Source organism: Phalacrocorax carbo, chromosome 8 (assembly GCF_963921805.1).
Source record: "Phalacrocorax carbo chromosome 8, bPhaCar2.1, whole genome shotgun sequence".
NCBI classification, from domain to species: domain Eukaryota; kingdom Metazoa; phylum Chordata; class Aves; order Suliformes; family Phalacrocoracidae; genus Phalacrocorax; species Phalacrocorax carbo.
The window spans coordinates 25855052-25881305 of record NC_087520.1 but is presented as its reverse complement, the minus strand read 5'-3'; the positions used below and the strand labels follow the sequence as shown (position 1 = coordinate 25881305).

General features: G+C 42.2%; 2 protein-coding genes across 4 annotated transcripts in view; one reads left to right on the top strand and one right to left on the bottom strand.

The window, feature by feature from the left end:
- Positions 1–24582, top strand: part of SMPD3 (sphingomyelin phosphodiesterase 3) — a 123999-nt gene extending 99417 nt beyond the window's left edge. For 2 of the 3 annotated variants that reach the window (XM_064459327.1, XM_064459328.1), the window contains exons 4-8: positions 6704–6859; positions 10126–10215; positions 11068–11131; positions 18252–18414; positions 19857–24582. In XM_064459327.1, the coding sequence (XP_064315397.1) occupies positions 6704–6859; positions 10126–10215; positions 11068–11131; positions 18252–18414; positions 19857–19958 (575 nt within the window). In that variant the 3' untranslated portion in view covers positions 19959–24582. The remainder of the gene's footprint in view (positions 1–6703; positions 6860–10125; positions 10216–11067; positions 11132–18251; positions 18415–19856) is intronic. The other variant, XM_064459329.1, reaches the window with a different exon arrangement.
- Positions 10792–26254, bottom strand: part of PRMT7 (protein arginine methyltransferase 7) — a 45985-nt gene continuing 30522 nt past the window's right edge. The window contains exon 19 of the mRNA XM_064459323.1: positions 10792–11490. The gene's annotated coding sequence lies outside the window, so the exon portion shown is untranslated. The remainder of the gene's footprint in view (positions 11491–26254) is intronic.

Sequence of the window (26254 nt, the reverse complement as noted above, 5' to 3'; positions counted from 1 at the left end):
ATTTCCAGTCCCTGAAGTACATTAGAGAGACCGGATAGTTCTAAAGAAGATTAATGAATTTTTCAGCTCAATTTTAACAATGTAACGTCCCTCTCTGGTTTTCTATTTTTAACTCTGGAATTATGGTAATGTATTGCAAGATTGTGTTGGGGAGCTGAGATTTGTTGCTGTTCTAGTTTAGGTTATAAACCTCCATTTTTAGCCCTGTTCCTTTTTGCTACCTAGTCATGTATTCTCAGTTAGTCTTTGATAACCACATTGTGAAATCCTTAAAGAGGACGAGGGGGGAGGGAAGAGGAATGGGGAAGTAATGTACTGTTTTCAAAGTCAGCCTAAAGCTTCTTCAAGGGTAAAACGCAACCTTTAATTTTCCTACTTATGTTCTTGCTTTGCATTTTTCGGCTGATCTGGTTCAGACTACATTCAAATAGAGCCAAAAATTATTTAAGAGTCTAACTGTCCTTTGATATATCATATTAGTTTATGTAATGAAATGGAAAACTAAAGTTCACAAATTTGGCAGGGCTGTGCTTTCTGATTTGTATCATCTGATTCATAACATTTTACATATTGAAAAAGTTATCCAAAGAAACAGTTCAAGAATGTAAAGATGTGGTATCTATAAAAACAAGTCCTGTTTAAAAGGTTAGCCATTTAAATCATCTTGTCAAACATGGCTGAGTGCAATTTGGCTTCCCTTCTAGGATACATAAACTTGCACTTGACAAGTCTGATACGTACATGAGTATAAAATGAAGGGATCCAACTGCTTATGGTCAGGCACCAACTACTAATGCTTTTTTCAAGAGATATGCTGGCTCAACTCTGTTCTGAGCAATTACTATTTTTTTCAGATCTGATATTTACCTTTTTCAATAAAATTTCAGATTTAGATGTAGCTCATCCTCTCAATTCTCTTCCTATTACTGAATGGTGCTGTGAAGCAGCTCTTCATTTCCGCTGTGGAAATATCTGCATTTCAGCGACAAATGAAGGGATCCTTTAATGAGACTTCAATTCAGTTATTTTCCACGGGGCTGTTAAGTTTACATGGTGATTCTGTGTCTTTCAGTTAATCAGAGATTAATGTTCTGGACAGGTTTTGCTGCTTAGAATCCATCTACCTCCCAAGTCCCTTTTGAGTCATGCCTTTCAGGCACCCCACCAAGCCATCAAAACAGAGTAAGCCTCAAGCTATTCTAGCCTGGCTCTCGATGATGTAACATACTGGCTGCTATCTCATAACCATGTCACGTCCCTGCTTTGCGGGTAATGTGAATCTAGCCATTAACAGTACAGGTACTGGCAACTCATGCTTCTCTAGCACCAGTTTCTGGTTCCACAGGCCTACACACAGCTTAAGCAGAACTCAGCTCAGGGTCGAGAGATGTCCCTGGGTGTTTGAAATCCTGACTGCAATCAGGTGTGGCTTCCGTGCTAAGCATCCTAGGCCATGATTCCATGTGTTTCTGAAATGGCAAAGCTGGCGTATCCACACCGTGGCAGCCTGCCCTTGCCCCTCCTCTCAGCTGTGCTAACACAGCTGTTGTAGACTGTGTTGCACTTGACTCGGGACCTGACCTAGCTGAAAAGTAACCCAGCAGACTAAAAGAGGGGGTTTTTGTTGTTTCGGCTTTTTGGGTGGCTTGGTTTTATTTTGTTTTCCCAGCCTATCCTGGATTAAGTATGTTACAAGTTTAGGGGTCTGCTTAATCTGTCACATAGTCAGGTGTGGCATGGTCTGTCTCATGGCTAAACTGAAGCCTCTGGTTGTGACTTGGAAACAATTTGTCCTTTTAACTGGGCTTTACATCCTACACTTCCAAGCTTTTTTTTGCTCATCTTCCCTAGGTTCCCACCAGTATATCCACAGCACTTGTCAGTGCTGAGAATGCTGGTTTTCAAAACCTTCACTCAATCTTTTAATTTCCTCAGTCACCATAGTGCTCCTTCCGACGTCTTTCAGAGTAGGGCAAACCAGTCTTCCTTGGTGTGTAGTACCTACCCACAGTCCTAACTAAAGCCAGGCTTTCACTTAAGTGAAAGTGAATGGAAAGGGCAAGTATGGTTATCCTATAATGAACAAAGGCAAAGTATTTATTTATGCTGGGTGAGGTTTCCCACAGTACCCTTTCATCCTTCCACAAAATTTGAAGCTAAAGGGAACTTGCAGAGAATTCAGAAATGCTGACTGCCAGAACCAGTCACAACACAATTATTTGCATTTTTCCAGGCCAGCTACTGAGGAAAAGCGTGTAGAGCAATTAGCAGAAATCTGTATTCTCTGGTTAATCACTGGTGGCAGTCAATCAGAACAGTGATTCTATCTGAATGTTCAATTAGAGCTGAAGGCTGGAAGAAGAAGTTGAATGTTAGTGTTGGGAGTTCTCTTCTGTTAATATTTACTGATGCTATTTCATTTCGTCAGCAGCTTCTGAAATGTCTGCTCCCTTGATTCTTCTGGATTCAGGTTTGGCTTCTCCTCTGTTTAGGTGTCTGATTAGTTCAGTTATCTTCACTTCCAAAGCTTTTGAATACTGGGAGCTGGTAAGACTGAGTCTCACTAGTAACCTTTGCATACAGACACATGCAGTACCTGCTGTGCGGCTGCAGAAGCTGGATGCCGTTAGTTTAATATTAATCTCAGAAAACAGTTATATTCAGGCAGCATTAGAGGATCCCATCTTTTGTCATGGAAATGCAGCTCACTCTACTGCAGGCTGCACTAGTGTACTGAAGTGCAATTACTTCTGTGACCTCTAGTGGGGATAACCAGAGACGCCAGACTATCACAAGTCCTACACTTTTTCTAAAAAGAAATTAAATTCATCTGTTTCTAGAGCTCCAAGGCTAGTATTTTTCTGCAGAGCCTCAAGGTTTTCTGCTGTACAGTGCTGCTACAAAGGCTCAGCATTCTTACCAAGGGAGATGTATGTCACTAGGTAGTTCATGCTTTTTCAGTAATAGTAATGCATGTTACCAGACACCTTTCACAATATCCTCCTCAAATGTTTTTGCCTGTCTATTGTTTGTTTTTTCTCAAGAGTTTTCTGTTTAGGAGAATTCTACCTTTGTGTGTTTCAGTTAAGTGGGTTTGCTACATTCTTCACACTGGTGTGACAGGTTGCTGCCCAAGTTTTATGCCCATGTGGCAATGGTCACACTATTTTATCACTCATCCTAGAGAAGCCATGCTAGAGGGATAATTCACCGAAAATGCAAAAAACCCTTGGCAGTTCAGGGATGCAGAGGCTGGTCTAAGACAGTTAAGCAATTTATATAATAGGGACTTTGTGGGGAGCAAGACGTTACTGCCTTCTTGTTGATACGCACCATGCTTCAAAGTTACATTATGAGGAAACAAAGGCAGGCCAGAAGAAAGTACTGGCCTAGGGAGATGAGATAGGATAGAAAGATTCAGGTGCTAGAAAAGGAGGACAGTCCATGAGGAAACTGAACATAGCTAAGTCTATGGGACCTGATGAGATGTATCCCAGAGTCTTGAGGGAACTGGCTGATGTAGCTGCCAACCCACTCTCCATGATATCTGAAAAGTCACGCAAGTCAGGTGAAGTCCCTGGTGACTGGAAAAAGGGAAACACTGCATCCATTTTTAAAACGGCTAGAAAGGAGGACTCGGGGAACCTACTGACCTGTCAGCCTCCCCTCTGTGCCTGGGAAGGTCATGGAACAGATCCTCCTAGAAGCTATGCTAAGGCACAGGGTGGACAAGGAGGTGATTCGAGGCAGCCAGCATGGCTTCACCAAGGACAAGTCCTGCCTGACCAACCTAGTGGCCTTCTGTGATGGGGTGGCTGCATCAGTGGACAATGGAACAGCTACAGATGTTGTCTGTCAGGACTTCTGTAAGGCTTTTGACATGGTCCCCCACAGCTTCCTTCTCTCTAAATTGGAGAGAGATGGATTTGATGGGGAGACTGTTCGGTGGATGAGGAATTGGTTGGATAGTTGCATCCAGAGGGTAGCGGTCAATGGCTCAATGTCCAGATGGTGACCTGTGATGAGCAGGCTTATAAGAAAGATAGGGACAGACTTTTCAGCAGGGCCTGTTGCTATTGGACATGGAGTAATGGTTTTAAACTGAAAGAGGGGAGATTTAGACTAGATAAAAGGAAGAAATTTGTTACGATGAGGGTGGTGAGACACTGGCACAGGTTGCCCAGAGAGGTGGTAGGTGGCCCATCCCAGGAAACATTCAAGGTCAGGCTGGATGGGGCTCTGAGCAACCTGATCTAGTTGAAGATGTCCCTGCTCTCTGCAGGGGGTTGGACTAGATGGCCTCTAAATGTTCCTTCCAACCCAGACCATTCTGTGATTCTATGAATTTGAATAAGCTTCACCAGGAATGAGAAAGATGGGACTGTTCAGCTTCAGGAGGAGCAAGGCTTAGGAAGGATCTTACAAAGAGTGTAAATACCTGATGGGAGGGTGTAAGAAAGATGGAGGCCCAATGACAGGAAGAGAGGCAATGGACGTAAATTGAAATGCAAGAAACACCATTTAAACAAGGAAAACTTTTTTTTACTGCAAGGGCGACTAAGCACTGGAACAGGTTACCCAGAGGTTATGGAGTCTCCAACCACGGAGGTACTCAGAGCCTGACTGGACACAGCCCTGAGCAACCTGCTTGTAGGTGACCCCACTTCAGCAGACGGGGGTGGACTGGATGACCTCTAGAGGTCCCTTTAAGCTCATGCTTTCTGTGAATCTGTAATTTCGTCTGTATCTTTAGTTAAGCAGGACGTATATGTTAGTCATGCACACCTCTTGTGTTAGTGCCACCTGCTCCAGGCTCTATCTATTCTATGTGCCCTATTTCTTGTGCCTTTGTCTAGCTCCGCCTTCACTGTAGGGCTTTCTTGTGCTGTTGTAGCAAGGGGTTTTTTCCCAAGAATACAGAAAATTCATCTGGATTTGTGTCAAGCTGTGCGATTAGGGTACTATGTGAACTTGAGGTCCAAATCACGAGAAACTGCAGGTTAAGGAATAGACCCAGGAAGCACTTGTACCTGCTTTTATATTACAGCCCAACGAGTAAAGGTTTATTGGGAATAACATGAGTGGAAGAAAAAAATGCTGTTGGAATTACCAGTCTGAAGAGCTGAGTCCGTGTCAGAAGCTGTTTAAAACTCTCTTTCCCTGGTCATGTTATTTTCGCTATTTTTTAAAATTATTTAGGATTGTGCCAGATCATGCTTGGTTGAACATTTCTGATTCCGTTTGTATTTAACTGTTGTTTTAACACCCACCTCCCGTTCTTGAAAATCCAACCTTTCACAGGTTAATGGTGGAAGAAGCGCAAAGTCCTAACGCTTGCAGTCTGCCTGTATGCTTGCGCAGTTACAGCGTGCTGCGGAGTTCACATTTTAGAAGTCTACAGCAAGTGCTGGTGACAGCTGCGGTTGAGCTGAGTGATTAACAAGCTGTAAGGACATAGACTTAAGTATTCACCATCCCCATTGTGGCCACTGAAAGCAGCTTTGGCCATACATAACTGATGTTTCTAATAGTGTTTTTAACCTTTTTAATAGCACAAAGTAGTAGATTAGGTGAAAATAAAATTGTAGTCAGAATATGTCATTCTGGGCATGCTGCTTTTCTTTCTGATTGTGACATTGGAAAACAGATCTTTTATTTTGAAGAAAAATCATGTTCTGACTTGACATATAATTTCAAGTCTGAAACAAGCAAAATTATAGCTGTTAACTAGAGGTACAGTGAAAACAAAAGAAAAGGAAAGACAATATGGTAAACAATTATTTCTAGAATGTATCTCTTCCTGCTCCTTTCCCCACGTCAAGGTTTTGCAGTAATCATTTTAAGGGAGCCAAGAAGTAATTTTTTTCTTAGACTTCTTGTCACCTAATGTGCTTGAAATTAAGTGTGGTTAGTTGCTATAATTAAAGAGCTGTTTTGTGTGTCAGATGGTTTCACAAACAAAAAATATTTGGCAACCAATCTCAAGCCTTTCACATCACTCCTATAAAGCGGGGGCACATACTCAGCATGTGTATCCTGGTGTAACTTCCCTGCAACTGGGGAACTGGTTCTTTATTTCTGAAGTACTGCCTACCTAAGCCTGTATCTACACATGCCTTTAAAAATCTGAAAAACTACCTCCAGTTTAGGCATTCTTACTTGAACACAAATAGACCCCTTCCTTGGATGGACTACTACAGTATGAGGAAGTTGATTGTACCACTGATGGATGTTTGCTAGTAACACCTGAAAGTTAAATTTTTCATTTTTAAAAATTAGAAAGCCAAGCAAAGAAAGGTCGGGTGGTTTACTCCAGAACATGCCGTCCAGTTTCGTCCAAAGTAGGATTTCAACTCTGAACTTTTGTTTATAAATGTAGCACATCATACCTTCTTCCTCCTGTGGCTAGAAATGTCATCATTTTGGCTGGTTGTTTGCAGCATAGATGATTTGTCTTCTTATTTCTTCAGATGTGCCTAGTACGATGGATTCCAGAAAGAGATATTTAAATCATCAAAGATCATGGTTCCTAACGAACTTCATAATGGGCTACGCACTGTGTACTAACTATACTACTAGCCACACCAATTTTTACCTTGTACCCTTTTACTCAAGATGTCTAGCAATAGCTTAGCAATATGTGGCCGAGTAACATGCTAAAAGGTCTTGTTTCTTGTTTTGGTGACTTGTTTGTTTGCTGCAGGAGATACTACTGTTCGATGCGAGCAACTGGATATGCTTCAAGATTGGCTGTCTGAATTCAGAAAATCTACCTCCTCCTCCAGTACAGCCAATCCAGAGGAGCTGGTGGCTTTTGATGTAATCTGTGGAGATCTCAACTTCGATAACTGCTCCTCTGGTAAGACAAGGTTTTCCTTTTCCTGGCATCAACCTATTCCAAAAGGGAACAGGAAAGTTCTTGATTCCTGTGGGTTACAACAGTATATACTGACACGTGACTGGCTTTTGCGAGGAAAGACTTAATCGCTACAGATACTTCTAAAATAGGTACTAGCCTTGAGATGAGCCAAGAAGAGTAGCTCACACTTATGAGCTCTGCTGAGTTATTAAGCATGATGTTGAAGGGCAATAATTTGTGAGTTGGAGTAACAACAGTGAGGAGAGAGCCAGTGGTTTAGCATTACTTGAGTTAGGTAGATGCCTGTTGTCCCGGAGAAGGTCAGGTATGTAATAGGATTTTTGTGGAGAAGTAGTAGTGAAAAAGCAGCTAAAAATCGTTTGATAGTGCATAGGACATAGAACATAGTGCATAGTACACAGACATAGGAGATTAATGCTGCAGAGAGAACTAAACATTGCTCAGTCAGTCCTGGAAAAAATTAACTGATGCAGTGAACTTCTGGGGGTTTTTATTTCAATAAATTTTTAACATTTTTTTTCTGTATTTGGATGCTGAGGGTACTAGAAGTCCACAAAACCACAGTTAATGGGTGGTGAGTTCCCAGAGATGGTAGCCTTTTCCAAACAAAAATAGTATGCTCTGTTAAGTTAAATTGCTGACATAAGAGTGCAGAGCATTGTGTTTGTGTGTCCTCTCTGCCTTCCCGCTCGGTACAGCCCAGGCATCCAGCAGGGCTCCTTGCTGGCTTTATACAACAGCAAATGGATCAGCGGTGCCCAGCAGGCCAGCCTCCCACAAGGCTGATGGCTGAAGGGCCAAAACCGACATACTGGGTATGTCCCAGTATGGGACGTACAGCGAGGGGGCTTCATCAGAGGGATTTTATCTGCGCTGTTAACGGGGAGCTGTGCGATGTACAGGTGAGCTCAGGCTGCAGCATTCAAGGTGGGATTCAGCAATTTGGACCAGGGTTTATGGAGGAACAGGTGAGTTTGTGAACTGCATCCGGTGTGAGTTCTGTAGTCTTCATGAGATGCCTAGGTAACTGAGGCTGAGAGCAAAAATTGTACCAAGAATGATGTTAGGAAACAACGAGCACGTGTTGTCTGATCTCAAAAATTACTAGTATTCTCTAAGCTCATGACTTGTATCAGACACTTGTGAGGTAGCAAAGTAGGAAAAACAATTAATTGGGTAGAAAAGGCCATCAACCCAAAACATGGCCCCTCTCTTGTTTGTTTCTAGCTCATATGTACAAAAAATAAACCAGTCACAACTATATGATCCAAAGTAGACTCAGAATGGTCAGGGAAGGTGCTGGCGAGTGCTCTGACTGGTAGAAGAATCCATTGTGCCCTGTGGAGGTGAACAGTAAGTGGTAATGGCTACAGAATACTGTCGTTAAACAAACACGTATTAGGATAAAATATAATGGTGGCAGTGGTAGTAAGTTTTTAGGGAAGGATGGAAGAAGTGTGGTCAGTAACAGGTCATCGGCTAGCCAAGCTGCTACACAGGCAGGCTGAGGAGGCAACTGCAGCAGTCCCCAGGAAGGGAGACAGAAGCTGGTGATACAAATGGACACAGCTGCTGTGATTTGACTGTTTCATTTGCGATATTGTTGGATGGATGGAGTGGCCTGGAGGCAAAGATGTCCATCAAGGAACTAAACAATCTGCTGCACACCAAATGGGAGACTGCCCAGTCAGATCTCAAATGGAAAGCAAGAGGGGCTGTGCAGCGTGAGGGGAGAGAGAGGCGGGAGAGAAGCTGTGAGGCAGAACATATGGCCAGTATTCTCTACCTGGCAAGTTTTGGCACTCTAACCAAGATCTTGCACAAGAAGTACAGAGTATGATTAACGCTGTTGTGACCCATCTTTTTAAAGCAAAAAGTAAAAACAACTATTTGCTTTTGCAAATAATAGTTGTAAATACTGCAACCACTACTAAAGTGGATTGAAAAGCATGTTATAAAACAATTTATTTTTGCTATCTCTGCAGTTTATTCACATCCCCCTCCCCTTCAAAATTCACTTGGCCTGGAATCTGAAATTAAGCTGGCTATTTCATCTTTTATTTTTAGATTGCTTTCCTTCCTTACGGACTAAGCAAGATTAATGCAGCGTTTTAAAGTTGTCTCCTCCATTTTTACGTTACTGCATGTTTTAGGGACATTCATTAGCATTGCAGAGAATGGAACGTTTTAAGATTAATTTTATTTTAAAACAATATCAGCTTCCTGTAATTCCGTGTATGATTTTCTGTATTCTTTCCCACTTCACAGACTGATATGGCAAGTAATTAATGTTTCACTGAATATCAAGCTTCTATTCTTAGATGTATTGACAGTACAGTTTTCAAAGATCGCCAGGGCCATGAGTGACCTTATGCTCATGAAAAATTTTCTGCAACTCAGTTTTCCCCTCCAGCTTTACAGAACATTATGACAGCATTCATACAGCAACTTCACACTTAGTGGGAACATCATTAGAAAGTTTCTGTCAGGTTGCTTTGGACTGACTTGTGTATTAGTCTGTTATGTTTTTAAACCTTTTAGCATAAGATAAAAAGCCTTCTAGTCAGATGGGTTAAGTTTGTCTCCTCAGCTGTGACTTGTCACTTTCAGTGCCACAGTTGCAAATTGATCATGACAAAAATTTAATCTATCTTAGATAGGTCATGCTGATTATGTTTAGAATGGCTTTAACACTTTAGGTAACATCCCACGCAAATTATCAATTGCCTGTCTTTTCTCTTATCTATTATAGCTTGGAAAACACTCAATGAATTCTTCTGAAGCGCACAAAGCAAAGGCTTTTATCTTTGAGCTTACTGAGATGTGTATATATACACCCACAAACAGACGTTGACATTGTGAAGTCAGTCCAGTTCGCCCATGTGTGAACTGTCTCAGCAAAAATTTTGTTCTGGTGTAAGCAATGCAATGTCAATGGCAGGGTAAGGAAATGCGTTGGAAAACCTTCACTTCAGTTTACAGCTAGAAACTACCAAAAAATGGTTTTCATAGAAAGCCTCTGGAGGAAAGCACTGTTATTAGCAAACATTTGTTGGGATTTCTAATCAAGACAAGATATCACTGTGCAGTAAAGCTACTGCTGAACTGGTTCAAATCCACCCGATATAGGTATACTGAGTAGGAAGGAAGACTTGCCTTCTCTGCTGTGGCAGAACAGACACTTGTCCATGGGTTGACAACATGTAGCTGATATGCCTTTTCATGTGCTTGTTCTTTCCCTGCAGAGGACAAGCTGGAGCAACAGCACTCTTTGTTTACACACTACAAAGACCCATGTCGAATTGGTCCTGGGGAAGATAAACCATGGGCAATCGGTAAGACCTGCTCTAGCTATTGGTGTACGAACACTTACTTGTTGGTCGCTCACATGACATCTGTAAGCAGCAGGTAGTTCATCTACTGGCAGTAAGAATTTGGTAGAGATCAAATATTTACAAGGGGTATTTCTGTAGGATATATTTTATAAACCTTAACGGTGTTTTGTTGAATTATAAGTAAGAACCAGAGATCTCAAACTTCAGTCCACATTCTAGAACTTAAGCATCAGGCTACTTGAATGCCTTCCCACACCTATTGTACTTTTAAAATAATCTCTAGATTACTTGGGGGGGGGGAGGGGAGCCAAATTCTTGTTTCTTTACTTTCTGCGTGTAGTGAAAGCCTGCAGCTTTTGATCAGAATGTTCCATTTGGTGTTCTATAAATACTGTCAGTGAGGATGTAACAAAGCAATTCAACAACACTATGAACTCATAGGGTTCATTTTATAAAAGATTTCATGGAACTCCAAGATACTCATACCTGGTAAAACTCAGTTGAACTTGGTGAAGTTGTAGACTCTCTCTAGAGAAGCAATTCTATCTGTGAAGATACTAAAGGTAAGAATGTGGAACCATTTATAACATGGCTTTATTCTGTTGTAGCAGAAAAAAAAAATCACAGACATTGGGGCTGAGAAACTGGAAGGGCAGAGGTAAGGTTTTGAAAGGTAGCAGGGAGTAGGGAGGTCTGGATGGAGGAGAAATGAATGCAAAGCACTCTCAGTCAGAGCAGTCTCCTCTCCCCCTCAGGGATGCTGTCTTCACACACCTCTGCCCCTCCGAAGCTCCTGAGAGGCAAGTCACAGGAGGTATGCTGGGACAGTCACATCTCCCTTTCTGTTCACAGGTACCTTGTTGGATCCTGAAGGATTATATGATGAAGAAGCGTGCACTCCAGATAACCTACAGAAGTATGCAATTCCTAATCCTCCCACATGCTTTAAACAATACCTTAAAATGCCCGCTCATTGCTTGCCATTTAACATTTCACAAATTGAGGGGTGTTTTATGGACTGTAAAAGAAACAAACATAATTTATTTACTTGAGGGTACTTGGGGAGGAGGAAAAAGAGGGAAGGAAAAGTTGCTGCTTCTCCAAGTCTAATAGAATTGGCTTCTGTGGGTGAAAAGATAGGAGTGGTTATGTCTCTAGGGTTGGTCCTCTCTGGACAGGCCCACAGAACAAGAAACTCGAAGCACTGCCAGAAAGGGTATGCGGACAGCTCATCTGGAAGTCTTTCAGCAGGCAGCCAGTCCTGTGGTCACAGCACTGTAAAGGACAGCAACAAAATGAAATGTAGTTTTCCTCAAATAAAAAACCCATCAAGTTTAAAACACCCCCCCCCAACCCAACACCTAGTTGCCCATTCCAGAAAGCTTGCAGAATCCCATACACCAAAAAAAGTAAGTGCACAAATATGGAGAGGAATTCAATAGCATATCAGACATAACTAGGAATATGGCTTAATACCTATCAGTGATACTAGGGCAGCATTACTTTTAAGGAGTGTCTGATATTGAGATACAGGTATCTTTGGTCTGAAGCTAGTAGACTTAGGAGAAATACAAAAAAACTCTTAATTTGCAGAAGTCTGAAATTTCTTGAATACTGAACTGTTTTTTAAATAATATGCCAGTGGAGATAAATCAATTAGCTTTGTACATTTTAGAGCAGCTTTTAGTGAGTAATTTTACTCACTAAGCACGGTACGCTGCAAGGTATAGATGGACACTTCGTTGAATATATTAGGTGAGGTTACCCGTGGAGGTCATCTTTGTATCAGTTTTAAACAGAGAAATTGAATTCTAGACATAAGGCCTGGGTTTAGTTTACATTCAAAAGAAGAATTTGTTACAACAAGTCAGGCCTTGTGCATACAAGAGCCTGCAAAATTGCCAGGCATTTCTATTCACATGTTGAAAACATGAATTTGGTACATGTGAACAGGATTTCTGGGAGGCAAAAGTAAGGTAATTTGGCCTTACAATCAAGCCTGCAAATGCAAATCTGTATGTGGGTGTAACATTCTATTTTATGGTTCCAGGAGCAGGCTTGGAGCTCTTTAAAAATAAAAATTTTTTAAAACCCCAAACCAAACCAAACAACCCCTGTGTTTTCAAGCAGCCTTTTGAGACAACCTGTCATCAAATTACTTTTGGGGAGTTACTTGTATTCAGCACTGAAGTTCCAGTGACAAATACATGACTGATAGACAAAGAGCCATCCAATAATCAATCACGATTTAAGAGTATTACTTCCACTACCTTTGTGTAGGTAGAGCACCTCATATGAGATAACTGGAAAATATTCTTAAGTGTTGGTAACAGAATATATATAAGACTTGTTGCCTACTAAATGTTGCTTTTGGTTTTTTGCAGTATGTTATAATTCTCTTAACCTGATTTAAAAAACCCTCTATTAAACTGTAATTTCCACTAGCTTTTTATGCAGATCTGCAGGGAAACAGGGATCTGCCTGTGTACAGAATGTAGACATGCTTATATATGAGAGAAACCATCAGTTCCAGGAGAGCCTGTCCTCCCATCTCTGCAAGGGACTGGTAAACATAAAAGTTGCCAGTAAATTCAGTTATACTTAAAACCATTAATAGAATCTGGGTTTTAAAGACATTAAAATGTTATATAGCATAGAAGCTGTGCAGCACTGTCTAGGTAACAAGTATCAATCATAGACACAGCAAAACAGGGTACAGCCTACAACTGATCCATTCTCAACTTTTTCAATAATAAACCGTGATCAAGCTTAGCAGACATTTAAAACAGACACTTAAATTAGCAATGTAAGCTATCCAGAGAAGAATTTCTTCAGCACTCTAGTTTATAAATAAAATTTAAGTAGTTCACATTACTGAAGTAATTAGGCCATCAAAGCAGCAGAACAACTAGTTTTTAAATCTCTTTCATGTGAAGTACAGCATACATAAAACATCGGACTAGAAGAACGTACTTGGTACAAATAGTGAGCAAGTAATTTATAATTATAGGACAATTAATAAGCTAGAGGTAGCAACCTGGGCCCTGCCATGCTGCCAGAAGCTGCATAAGCTTCTACTCAGAAAGGCTTCATGCAATGTACATAAATAATCTCATCTCAAAGCTGACTGTCACCTTCAAGCAAAGTACTGAAATAAGCCCATTTTCGTCTCTAAACCCTGAACAGAGTCTGGCAGAGGAGAGCAGAATACAACACAGCTAAGAAATGAGACTTAAATGCAAATTTTTCCAGCCTCCACTGCTGGACAGTAGCTCACAATTCTGGGTGACAGGCTGCAACGCCAGTAAGAGAAGTCTACATTAACTTGGGTGCTTCTTGCCTGAATGAGAGCTGGTCCCTTGAGCTTTATGATGAGGGAGTAAGTTTTGCTTTATGGCTCCCTTACCTATACTGCTCTTCAGCACTACAAACAAACCATCAGCCAGAGCTGCACGACGGAATTTTCATACTTAAACTTTGGGGTTATTTGGGACCAAAAATTTTTCAGGGAAAAAACAAAGTTCCAATTACTTTTTCTCCTCCCTTTCTTTGTGTCCTATGAATTAAGAAATTATTCTGACAAAAAAACAGGTTTAATTGTGCCACTCAGTTGTAATTAGTTAAGTTCACTTAAATTGTTAGCATTTAACCATTAGCACAGCATAGCCAGATGTCCAGTACTTGTGTCTACTTCCTGTGGAGACAGTACAGAATCACAGTATGGCTGGGGTTGGAAGGGACCTCTCGAGATCATCTTGCCCAGCCCCCCTGCTTGAGCAGGCACACCCAGAGCAGGGGGCACAGGAACGCGTTCAGGCGGGTTTTGAATATTTCCAGGGAAAGAGACTCCACAACCCCTCTGGGCAGCCTGTTCCACTGCTCTGGCACCCTCACAGGAAAAAAAGTTTCATCTCATGTTTAGCTGGAGCTTCCTGTGTTCCAACTTGTGCCCATTGCCCCTTGGCCTGTCATTGGACACTATTGAAAAGAGCCCAGTCCCATCATCCTGACACCCACCCTTTAGACGTTTATAAGTATTGATGAGATCCTCCCTCAGTCTTCTTTTCTCCAGGCTGGATAAACTCAAGTCTCTCAGCCTTTCCTCATAAGGGAGATGCTCCAGTCCCATGATTATCTTGGTAGCTCTCTGCTGGACCTTCTCCAGTATTCCCCTGTCTTTCTTGAACTGGGGGGGCCCAAAACTGGCCACAGAACTCCAAATGTGGCCTCACCAGGGCAGAGTAGAGGGGGAGGATAACCTCCCTCGACCTTGCTGGCCACAGTCCTAACACAGCCCAGGATACCGTTGGCCTTCTTGGCCACAAGGGCACATTGCTGGCTCAGGGTCAGCTTGCTGACCACCAGCACTCCCAGGTCCTTCTCAACAGAGCCGCTTTCCAGCATATCAGCCCCCAGCCTGTACCGGTGCATGGGGTTGTTCCACCCCAGGTGCAGGACCTTGCATTTGCTCTTGTTGAATTTCATGAGGTTCCCCTCGGCGCAGCTCTCCAGCCTGTCCAGGTCTCATTGGATGGCAGCACAGCCTTCTGGTGTATCAGCCACTCCTCCCAGCTTGGTATTGTCAGCGAACTTGCTGAGGTTACGCTCTATCCCATCGTCCAGGTCATTGATGAATATGTTGAACAGGACTGGACCCAGCACAGACCCCTGGGGAACACCACTAGTGACAGGCCTCCAACCAGACTCTGCTCCATCGATCATGACTCTCTGAGTTCTGTTGCTCAGCCAGCTCTCTGTCCATCTCACTGTCCACTCATCCAACCCACACTTCCATAGCTTGCCTGTGAGTATGCTATGGGAGACAGTGTTGAATGCCTTACTGAAGTCAAGACAGACAACATCCACTGCTCTCCCTTCGTCGACCCAGCCAGTCACGCCATCATAGAAGGCTATCAGGTTGGTCAAGCATGAGCTTCCCTTGGTGAATCCATGTTGACTATTTCTGACAACCTTCTTTTCCTCTACATGCCTGGAGATGACCTCGTGATGAACTGCTCCATCACCTTTGCAGGGATGGAGGTGAGGCTGACTGGCCTATAGTTTCCCACGTTCTCCTTCTTGCCCTTTTTGAAGATTGGAGTGACATTTGCCTTCCTCCAGTCCTCGGGCACCTCTCCTGTCCTCCATGACCTTTCAAAGATGATGGAGAGTGGCTCAGCAAGAACATCTGCCAGCTCCTTCAGCACTTGCGGGTGCATCCCATTGGCACCCATGGATTTGTGAGGATCCAGTTTGCGTAGGTGATCTCTGACCCAGTCTTTCTCAACCGATGGTAAGTCTTCCTTTGTCCTAATTTGTCCTCTCACCGCTGGGGGCTGAGATGCCTGAGGGCCAGCCTTAGCAGTGAAGACCGAGGCAAAGGCAGCATTCAGTAACTCCGCCTTCTCTGCATCCTGCGTTACCAGGGCCCCTTCCTTGTTCAGCAGTGGGGCCACTGTATCCCCAGTCTTCCTTTTACTGCCAATGTATTTAAAGAAGCCCTTCTTCTTATCTTTGACATGCCTTGCCAGATTTAGTTCCAAGTGAGCCTTGGACTTCCTCGTCGCATCTCTGCATACCCTGACAACGTTCCTATATTCATCCCAAGTTGCCAATCCCTTTTTCCACATACTGTGAACCTCCCTCTTCCATTTGAGTTTCACTAGAAGCTCTTTGCTCATCCATATAGGTCTCCTGGCTCCTCTGCCTGACTTCTTCCTCCCAGGGGTGCAGTACGTAGCAGTACAAGTTGTAGTCAGAAGCAGATGAATGCACATTTACGATTTATTTTCCTCATGTATTTGAAATTAACATTTCCCTTCCGTGAGCAGTTGTGCAGGTTAAGTGAATACCCAGCATTCACATATTCTTTTAAAAAGACATAACTGAACCTATAACAAATTAATCTTTTAAATTAATGCAAATAAGGTTTGGGGTGTTTTTTTGCAGTAGTACTGCAGCGCTAATCAGCAGTTTCTTCTACTTTGTTACTTAATTAGCATGGCGAAATATCAATACAATTTTTGAAAGACGTCAGTCCCATCAAAGAGCTTGCTTTCTTGAATCTAGAAAAAGAATTTCAGGAAGTGGATCATTTGCAGTAGCTCTTTGTAGAATCATCTCACAAATAGGGTGCAGACAGTAAGCTGCGAGTTATTAGGTGACAGTCTAAAACTGACCAATACATCAAAGGAAGCTTACTTTCATAAACTGGTTACAATAAACTCTAAGAACCTTCAATACCTTATGAAGTCCAAAGGGGGTTAAGAAAAGTTCTGATTAAGTAAATATATGACCAGAATTTTGTCATTGTCATCTTTTGAAGGCACGTGAAGTACTTCTTGGATGTATCAATTGACCGAAACTTGCAGATTGTAACACTACTGAGTCCTAACCAGCTGTGGCAAGTGCTGTGTCCCTCTGCCACCATTCAGATCCTGCCAAAGAGACAAAATTTGACCAAGAAACCATTTGAATCTCAAACATTAAAACACATCATGGAACTCTGGTGTTTGTCTCATTTTTCCTTCATTCTGTACTCTCACGTGCATGCATTTAAAAAATTCCTAAACCCAACCCCATAAAACCCATCCAAAGTCAAGTCTTAAAAACTGGGTGATCAAAAATATCTTATTTTTTTCCAAGGTGAAATTAAAGGCTTTGTACCTGCTAGGACCCAAGTTCATGGCTCAGTGTTTCTCCTGCGACAGTTGATGATGTAGCTTAATGGCGTAATCAACTCTTACAAGGGAAACCACAGAACCTTGAGCTCAGGTTTTGGCAGGTAAGTAAAGGAGAATTATTTTCAAGGAGGTGGTTTTGAAAGTAGTTTGTTTGTGTTTTGAGCCAGATAGCAAAACCACAACCTGATCTGTCCCTCTCCGCATGCACAGTTATCATGCAAAACAGCTGTGACTGGCTGCGTAATACCCTACACAGGCATATACCGTGTGCAGCTCTGGCTTTTGCACACACAGTTGTGCTTGTTGCCTGTAGCGCTACTTTAGCAGGTCTTTTAAATAGAACACAAGAAGGTAACCCAAGTTTCCTTTCAAATCCAACACAACAGCAAAACAATACAGAACAGCACAGCAACACAGAATTACTGTAAAAATAGAGGGACAGGGACCCTTGTGGGTTATCTGGTCCAAAGTCACGTTCAAACTAGGGCTAACTTCAAAGTTAGATCAAGTTGCTTGGGGCCTTAATAATCTTCTGTATAAAACCTACTGTTAAGCTTTAGATACCCAAACTAAAAATTCTAATTAGAGAGCTGCAGCTTAATTGCCTGAACACAAACCTGGTACCTAGAAAACTGATTCTTAATTTTGACTGCTTCTGTATATTGTCCTGGGCTGGGTAATCGCCGTGCAAGATGGGGCAGTACTAACGCACCCACTGAGTATGCCCATCTCTGTAGAGTTTGAAGAGTGTCATGTACAGGAATCAAACAAATCAGGCTGTCATTACTAGTGAAGTAAGAGTTTGGGGGTCCAAGACACAGTAATCTGATGCTGAGGCTTGCTCAAAACCAACTATCACATGCCAAAATGTGTGCTCCTGAAAACCATTCCTCATCCATACCATGTCTGTAAAGCTGGTTGTCTTCGTTTCAGAACGGAGAGGTTTGTATTAAAGTACTCAGGTTTGTTCTGAAGTAATCCATGAAGCAGTTTCCTCCTCTGCTAGATTCAGCAATGCTGGAAATCAGTGGAGGGGCTGTGGGCTGCAATATATTACAGCTAGCAGGCAGGCAAGGTTCCCCTCTCAGATGTTTGTTCTCCTGGCTATGAGGGTAGGTCCACCAGCACAGCACCAGTGATGCCAAACCTGCCACGAGGCTTTCAGAGCACTGTCAGCAGTTAGTACAGCCTCATACTGGAAAACACATTTGGAAAAGAGGTGCTTTACAAGTTTAACAGTCCTTTTGGATGGGCATTACCCTTACCAGGGATTTGGAGAGAATCTAGTATAATGCACGAAGGGACAGAACAAGCAAACATTTAAAGCGCTTGTTTTGTTTTTTAATGAAATAGGGTTCTGGAAAGTGAAGAAGGAAGGAAAGGATACTTAGTCTATCCCACCAGCAAGAACCACAGTTCCAGTCAGAAAGGGAGGAAGGCATCATTGAAAGGAAACGGGAGGAGGATCGACTATATGCTCTATACAGAAGAAGGTCTCTACCTGGAATGGAAAGTGGTGAGTTTTGGAGTTGACAAAAAGAGCTGTAACTCACACACCAAACTTGGCTGGATGGCACTGCAGCCAGTTCTGCTTGGGTTCAAATTCATACTCTAAGGAGAACCTGCTGCTTTGCTGTTTTCTACTTCTGCGTGCAAGTACCAAGTTTGTAAGCCTGTTATATAAACAAATTTAAGATGAGTTTAGGGATTCTGGTAGCAACACTGGTAGATATGCTGCTCTTCAAAAGCAAACAAACAAAAAACCTTGTTTACATTCCCTAAACTTTTGCGAGACTAAGTGTTTTGGTTGATGCTTTCCATGCCTGCAGTCAAAGTATTTTTTCTTTTCAAGTGTCTAGATATTCTTTTATTATGCCCATGAAAACCTACCTAAGTTACAGGTTTGTGATATGCAGGCAGAAGTTGACATGACCTAACCAGAATGAGAGCTTTGTAGTGCACTGTCTGCTTCCTGGTGTAGGACCTTGCCTTATACAGAATTCCATTATGAAAATGAGAAACTAGCTCACACTTATTTACCACACCCCACTGCAGTTGCAGAAGAGCAGGCACTAGAGCAGTTCAGCATAGCATGCACTCTGTGCCACAGCAGCGTAGCAGCTTCCCGTCTCAGATGCACAAATACCCATGGTGCATCTGTATGGTAAACCCATCTTATATTTCGCACAAACAGCAACAAACCCAATATATGAATAGTTTTGACCCAGATTAGGTCTTTGATAAGGCTCACCCTGGCAGCATAAAGAGAACTAAAGTACCTCAGTTTCCTGAAAGCAATTCCCAAAGTACTTGCAAAGAAGGTACCTGGCCCGCAGAGCGAACAACTTCCTTGTATCAAGTAAGCCTTAAGGTTGCTCCATCCAGCTTTCAGAAGCTGGGAAGCACACAGTACTTCCTACAGAACTTCAGTTTGGTCCTGTGAAATGCTGCCAAAACAAAGGCTGGAACTGAGGACACGCAGGGAGCAGGGTTCCTGATTGCCTTAAGTTCCCAGGAATTTTAACACCTTGAGCTAATGAAGACAGGCTTCCTTTTTAGCTGCATGCCATCTAATATCTAGCACAGTACAGCCAGCCCTGCCTCCCAGGTGAGGGCCTTATCATGCACGTGGATTACCTACTGCAGCACTGCAGATAAGTCATATGTGACTGAATCAGACGGTACTGTAAATGGAAAGGTACAACAGAGTTCATCGAGACTAGTTCAACTGTGTATCGTATAAATGGTTTGCCTTGCCAGCTGCACCACGCTGACAGGCTCTGTGCAGGAGATAGTTTACCAGTAGGCCAGCCAAGCTAGGCTGGTCCCATACATCTACTAACACAGCAAGGTAGTTCAAAGTAAACTAAAGAGAGGCATAAAAGCTGAGGCCTGGCATGTGGTGTAACAGATCAGATTTCCAATTCCTTCTTTCTTACTTTTGTTGTCCTTCTGCAGGAAGTGGAAGAGTTCAGCTTTATTACCCAGTTAGCAGGCTTGACAGACCACCTACCAGTAGCAATGCGTCTCATGGTGTCTACAGGAGAAGATGACCCTTAAAACTGACCACCTTTGAGAGATTACAAGAGGGAAACATTAATGATATTAAGAAAATATCAGAGGATAAGAATGAACTATTCTGGTGCCACGTTAGGAAAAAATGACCAGACCTGACCCAGGCTACTCCCAGAATGTACCAACAATGGCGGATACAAAAAGGGAAGAAACGGAAGGGGTTGTGGCCAATGCCACTGTCACAAGTTGCTCAGGCAGCAGGGCAGGCCTGTACTACCATGCTTTCACTGTGGACTGAACGGAACCAAGATGGAAGTCCTAATTCCTTCTGAACCAGTGCCATTCTTACTAAAACATGTTTTTATACTAATATATAGCACAATTTAGTTTGTAATTAGTCTGTGAGTTAGTGCTGCTCAATGGTTTTTTGCATCATTTCTTTGTATAACTAAGAAGCTAAAGCTTTTCTTCTTTTTTTAGCCTGTTAAAGTTGTAGTAGCGTGCTTGCATCAGTAGCATGCGCCCGCACTGCATGCCACTCTGAGATAAAATAGTCAGTAAGGTACCATGGGGAATATCAGAATGGAAGTGAGTTCAAAAATCAGATACCAGCCAAAGCAAGGCATTCTGGGACTGGCAAACCCTTCTGTCATTACAGATAGGCCTTAAAACAAACAAACCAAACTCTGTTCAGTTTGCTGACCAACATCTTCCTGTCTGATTTAAGGATACTTAAAAGATCTGGAATTAAGACTTCAGGACAGTTCTACCCTTATTCCAACTGTGTTCCCACTGAAATTATGAAGTGTTTTGTCTGAATAATGACTCCAGAATTGGGCCTTTAGCTTTCTAAGCACAACTTATTCCCTTAAGAAGAACTGTAGTTCCCCATTAATGTATTTTCTTTCCTTCCCCTACATGGGGCAGTTCTGAATTACAGTATGGGATGGTATGTATGTTACAGTAGAGTGAATAGATTCCTATAGTACCGTTGGTAACACCAGAGTCAACATTCTGCCTTCGCTAGAGAGACTAAGTGGGAAATAGCTTGTAAAATGCATGCTAAATATAGTTAAACTTAAGTGCCATTTTGGGAGAAAAAGTGGAGAAGAGTGTATGACTGATAAGGCAGGATAACCTAACAGTTTTCCAAAGGAATCAGTACACTTAATGGGAACATGTAGCGTGGCTAGCTGCTAGATAACAGGCCCATGACTCTCAGCCTTGGGTAGCTACTCCCTGCGAGCAGCAGGTGGGTTTATGTCTGTGAGACAAGTGCCCATTTGTCATGCACTCACAGACTTCAATAGATGGGTCTTGGCATCTAATTTATGTGTTCTTTCCACTGCAGCTCTCTAAACGCAGGGCCCCCCTCTGCCATCTTATCCCCATGACCTGATCCACCAGCCTCTGTAACCTTATCAGAAACAATGGAAAGCTGAGGATCAGGTCCATGACGAGACTTGGCATTTTTTGGGGGATTTAAATTCAGAAGGGTTTGTGTTGCTGGGAGAACAATGACACCCCTTGCGTTTTAACCGGTACTTAAGTTTCTTCTGCCTCGTTCCTGTTCAGTTTTAGTGTTATTTCCTTACATTACAAATTCCCTGTGTTGAAGAGTTAATCTAATACTTATGCTTACTCCATTAAGTAGACTGTTTTAGTTATGCTGGCCGCAAACTCCCAAAGATGCTCTTGTTTTGGTTTAGTTTACACCCGCTAGGAATCAGCTTGAGCTAAATTAGAACAGATTTAAATTAGAAATCCCAGTCTGCACAGCCTCTGGTACTGGCTTAATTAGCTACAGTAAACAACAGAACTTTTACTTAGATCAGCCTGATTTTGCAAGTAGAGAAACTCAAAGTACTGGACTAGCAGTGTTGGTGAATTCCGAGTAGGTAGGAGGCCACTTCTCATGCTCTCCCACTGCACCTGGTCTCAACAGGTCTTATGCCTCATTGTCCAGTCCTGGCGTCCCTTTAGCAGAGACTTCCTCTCCAAAGTGTCCTGTGCCAAAACGCGGAGTAGTCTGCAGGTATAACCCATGGGGACACAGAAATGGAACCAGACCCAATTCCCCTTTTTGATAAAATTAGGAATTGAAGTTTACAGCATCAGAGACTTTACTGTACTATACCAGGGCACCACCAGTTTCCCACTTTGTATGTTTCTCTTTATACAGAGGGTGCACCTATGTGCAATGTGTTTTTCTGGTTTCTTATCTCACCACCCAATTCAGAAAGACTTGTACCTGAAACAGTGCTTTTAATCCTATTTTCTACCTGGCTTGTATTTTATTAACCTTTTTAAAAAAACCAAACAGTATCAGTAGCAATTTGTGTGCTGTCCAGCAGCTATTTCTCAGTAGTAAGACTAAATATAAGGTACAGTATTTTTAATAGCTTTCCTAACACTGTAAATGACAATTTGATATCAACTTCACTAAGTATCAGTTGCAGGAGCTGAATTTGACACTGTGTGGGATATAATCATAAAACTACTGATGAACAATGTTACATTATTCACAGGAAAACTAACATGGTCTAAAATTACTTTTAAATTAGCTCTGTGGCTTTGTGCTGACTAAAAACCAGACACTTTTGTCAACTTTTTGAGATCTGTTGAGAAATATTTTTTCAAATTTGAAGTAAACTGTTTTAGATTTTGATGTTCTTAGTTTCGCAGTGACCAAGAAATGGACAGTTGTAAAATATTATCTTTAAAAAATACACATACATTTAATCCATCTAGGTAATTCATACTTATTTACTGTCTTAAGGATCTAACTTTGCAAGAGCATGATGCTGGGAGGAATGGCATTGTGGCACCACTGTACAGATGCTCCTTGTTTTCTGCATTGATCCTGTGCCTTCTGATGCCTTGGACCGAGTGCAGGAGTCAGGAAGCATATGTACGGGTGAACTGTAAAGAACAGGCTTTCCTTTCCAGAAGGGTAACATCCTGAAGGAAAAAAAAAAAGAGTTTGCCTACACCACTACTGCTACAGTTTCATATACTGTCTCACAGCGAATCATTCAGACAAGGCCCGTACCAGCAGGATATCAATCATTACGAGCCTTAGAGAGATACTATGTAATAGAATAGTTGCATTTTAAAACAAAAGGGGGGGGGTGGGGTAGAACACACCCAGGAAATCAAACCCTGGATAGCTTTTCCAGCAGTCAATGCCACTTTGCTTAAGGACAGCATGACCCAATTTATTAGTAGGATGTTATTTATAAGAAATTTGAGTTAAGCTTACTCTACTATGCTTACCCCACTTTGTACAGTAATTTCATGTATCTTCAAGAAGTAGGTGACAATGCTGTTCTTGGTTTAATAACTGCCACTCAACAGGGGTACTGTAGATGAAGCGTCATCTGTTTTTATAAAAGCTAGATAACGCCTTCTGTTTCTCGTGTTCCATTTGCATTTTACAACAGCACTTCTAGAACAAGTGAACAAAAGACACAATCGAGGCCAGCCGAAAACTAAGAACTTCCAGAAGTTTCAAGGATGTCAGGTCCTTACAAAGCTGGTACCTTCAGCTCACTTCAAAACCACAAGAACAGAACGTGGCCTCTCAGGCACATGCAGGCCCAGTTCATCTGCGTACTGTTTGTCTGAGGGTCAGAGGGATGCCCGATCCACCTGCTTTGCACCACAGCTCCAGCCACTGGGACCAGGGTGGTAACATCTAGAGCGCAGCTTCATGCTATGTGAAAAAGTATTTACTAGAAGTAATTCAGGTGGTGGCCAGCTAGTTTTATTCCATGACAAAATGGATGCTTATTAGAAGCTGCCTAAAGCAACCCAATATAAATGGTACCACAGACTGGCCCCAAGAGAAGCCTGCAGCCCACTGGGGTGGGGCCTGCTGTAGAGAACCCTTGGGAAAGCCATCTTGTGTAATGAGTTTGCCTGTCTCATGCCAGTATTATGAGAAAGTTTTGTTCCAGAAGCACTCTCGCCTAGTCTGGCTAGACCCTCAGTCCTACTTGTTGGGTAAGACAGTAAGATTTAAGGACCTTACAATTCCTACAAAGAATTTTTTTTTTTTAAATGGCCTTTGTTTGGTGGTCCAGATTAAGCAGATCTGACTGTCGCCAGTTTGGTCTCTGGGCTACCTGGGATCAGACAGCAGCACATCCATGTCAGCACATATCATCAGCTTGGAAATGAAGCATTTTTACCTCCTCCTGGCACTACGGGGTGAGAACAGATACACAATTCAAGCAGTCTGAAAAACTCCCGATTTTATCATCCAATCCACTGAGGGTCAAATTGTTACTAAAGGTCTCATTTTTCCATGCCATCTTGTTTTAAATATAATCTTGATGCTTTTAAAGACTTGTATTATTGCTGAGGTTTAGAAATCCTATAATAAGAATAAACTTTTTTTATTTCAATGATTTTTCGGTATTGTATCCTTCTGGAACCTAATGTTTTTATATGGTAAGCACACACCTTCTGGCATTTTGTTATAAATGTATTAAAAAAATAAAAATTTAAATATTTTCATTGGTTTCTTTGCCTGCAAAAAACCCACAATCTCAGACCTGATAAAAACAAGGTATTTTGAACAATAGGGAGGGGTTTTTGTCTTTTATTGGTGCTGAAAGGAATAACTGGTTGATGCAAACAAGATAATAAAATTTCAAGGCTCGAATGATTCTGTGCAGTCTACTTCTTCTGGTTTTGTGATATGGAGTTTGACGGCTTTAACAGAAATCTAAGATGCCATCCGGCGGGTGGATCAAGTGTAGTCTCACTGTGCTATGCCTGTTCTAGTGAATCTGCAGAAAATAAAGGGTGAAAGAAAGGAGTGCTTTTAACTCACCCTCCAGCTTGGCCTCTACTGCTTGGACATCCCCCTGCACAGACACACCCTGCTCAGTTTTCAAGGCACACAGCCTTCATGCAAGCACTCACAGTGCCTGCTGGAAGCTGCAAACCCGAACCCTGCATCTTGCACCAAGTCCACGCTTTAAGTACAAGGATATCCACTCCACACTCCATTCTGCTAGGACTTAATGTAGGACCATTTTGCAATTTCTTATTATGCAGTTGTACATATTGACACCTCAACAGTTATCTAGTCCCTGAACTAATGGAGAGCAGGTTTTTATCTATATACTGTCCAGTCAAAGAGAATTTAAAAAACACCCCTCTCCCATACGTCCTTAATAAATCCAGTGATTTGACAAAACAATGTCAAGGGAAAAGAACCCATTTTACTGGTTCAGTCCTTCTGAACAGTCCTCTTAAGTCCTTCATAAAATGATAGCCCCACCTCAAAGAAATTACTTTTTCCGCAAGCAGAAAGGAGGAAATCAGTGGAATGCAAGTGATTAAAGAAGTGCACAGTGTGCACGTTTCTTGTCATTAGCTCAGGAAGGAACCACTCTATCTTGTGAGACAGGAAGCTGCAGATGGATCTCTACAGATTTCTCCATTGCTGTACAGATGATTTTGTGTCTGCGTTCTGATGCTAACATGGCATTATAGTTTGACAGACTTAATTTGCCAGTGGCGGATTCCTAGTACATACCTCTCCTGCAATACCCAATCTATTTTTCCATTGTTACAAGTTTGCACTATTACATGAGCAGGCCACGAGTGGACTCCCCTCTATGAAGTGCTATAGAACCACTCAGTAAACACAAATTGTTTCTCAGACAGTTTTCATCTTCCAGACATTTAACTAAGAACAAGTACTGAAAATTATGACTCCTTCCTGCTCCCTCTGCCCCAGGAGTTGTAGCGTAGCTTATCATGACCTCATGCCCACAGCTGCCTGTCAGACAGCACTGTAACTGCAATGCCACCGGCCTCTTAGGCTATTACACAGGCTGTCTTGGCAAAGCACCTACCAAAACACAACCCTCCTTATCCCACTGAAATTCCTGCTCAGAATGCTGCTGGAACCATTATCCTTCTAGCTCTTTTTTTGACTATTTAATGCTTTGATGTACCAATTCTCCTTGTTGCAGCAAATTCAAGTGCTCATCTACATTTTCATGGCCTTTCAAAAGACATGCTCTTACCCTCTACCATTGCTTTCAAGCACTCCAGATTTCCCATCCACCACTCCTAAATCTGTATGCCCTTCATATTTTCTTCCATACTTTCCCTGACATTTTGAGAAGGCTCCAAGCAGCCATTTGTGAAATCAGTGAGCAGGGCTTGCTGGGAAAACTGGTAGGAAAATAGTGATCCTCCTTCTCACCTTTTACATAATGGTAGATTTAACAACTGCTCTTTACAACTACCAGATGTGAACGGGAAGAAGTGGGCATTCATTAATGGCAGGTAAGATTAGAGGAAAAAAAAGTGGGTGA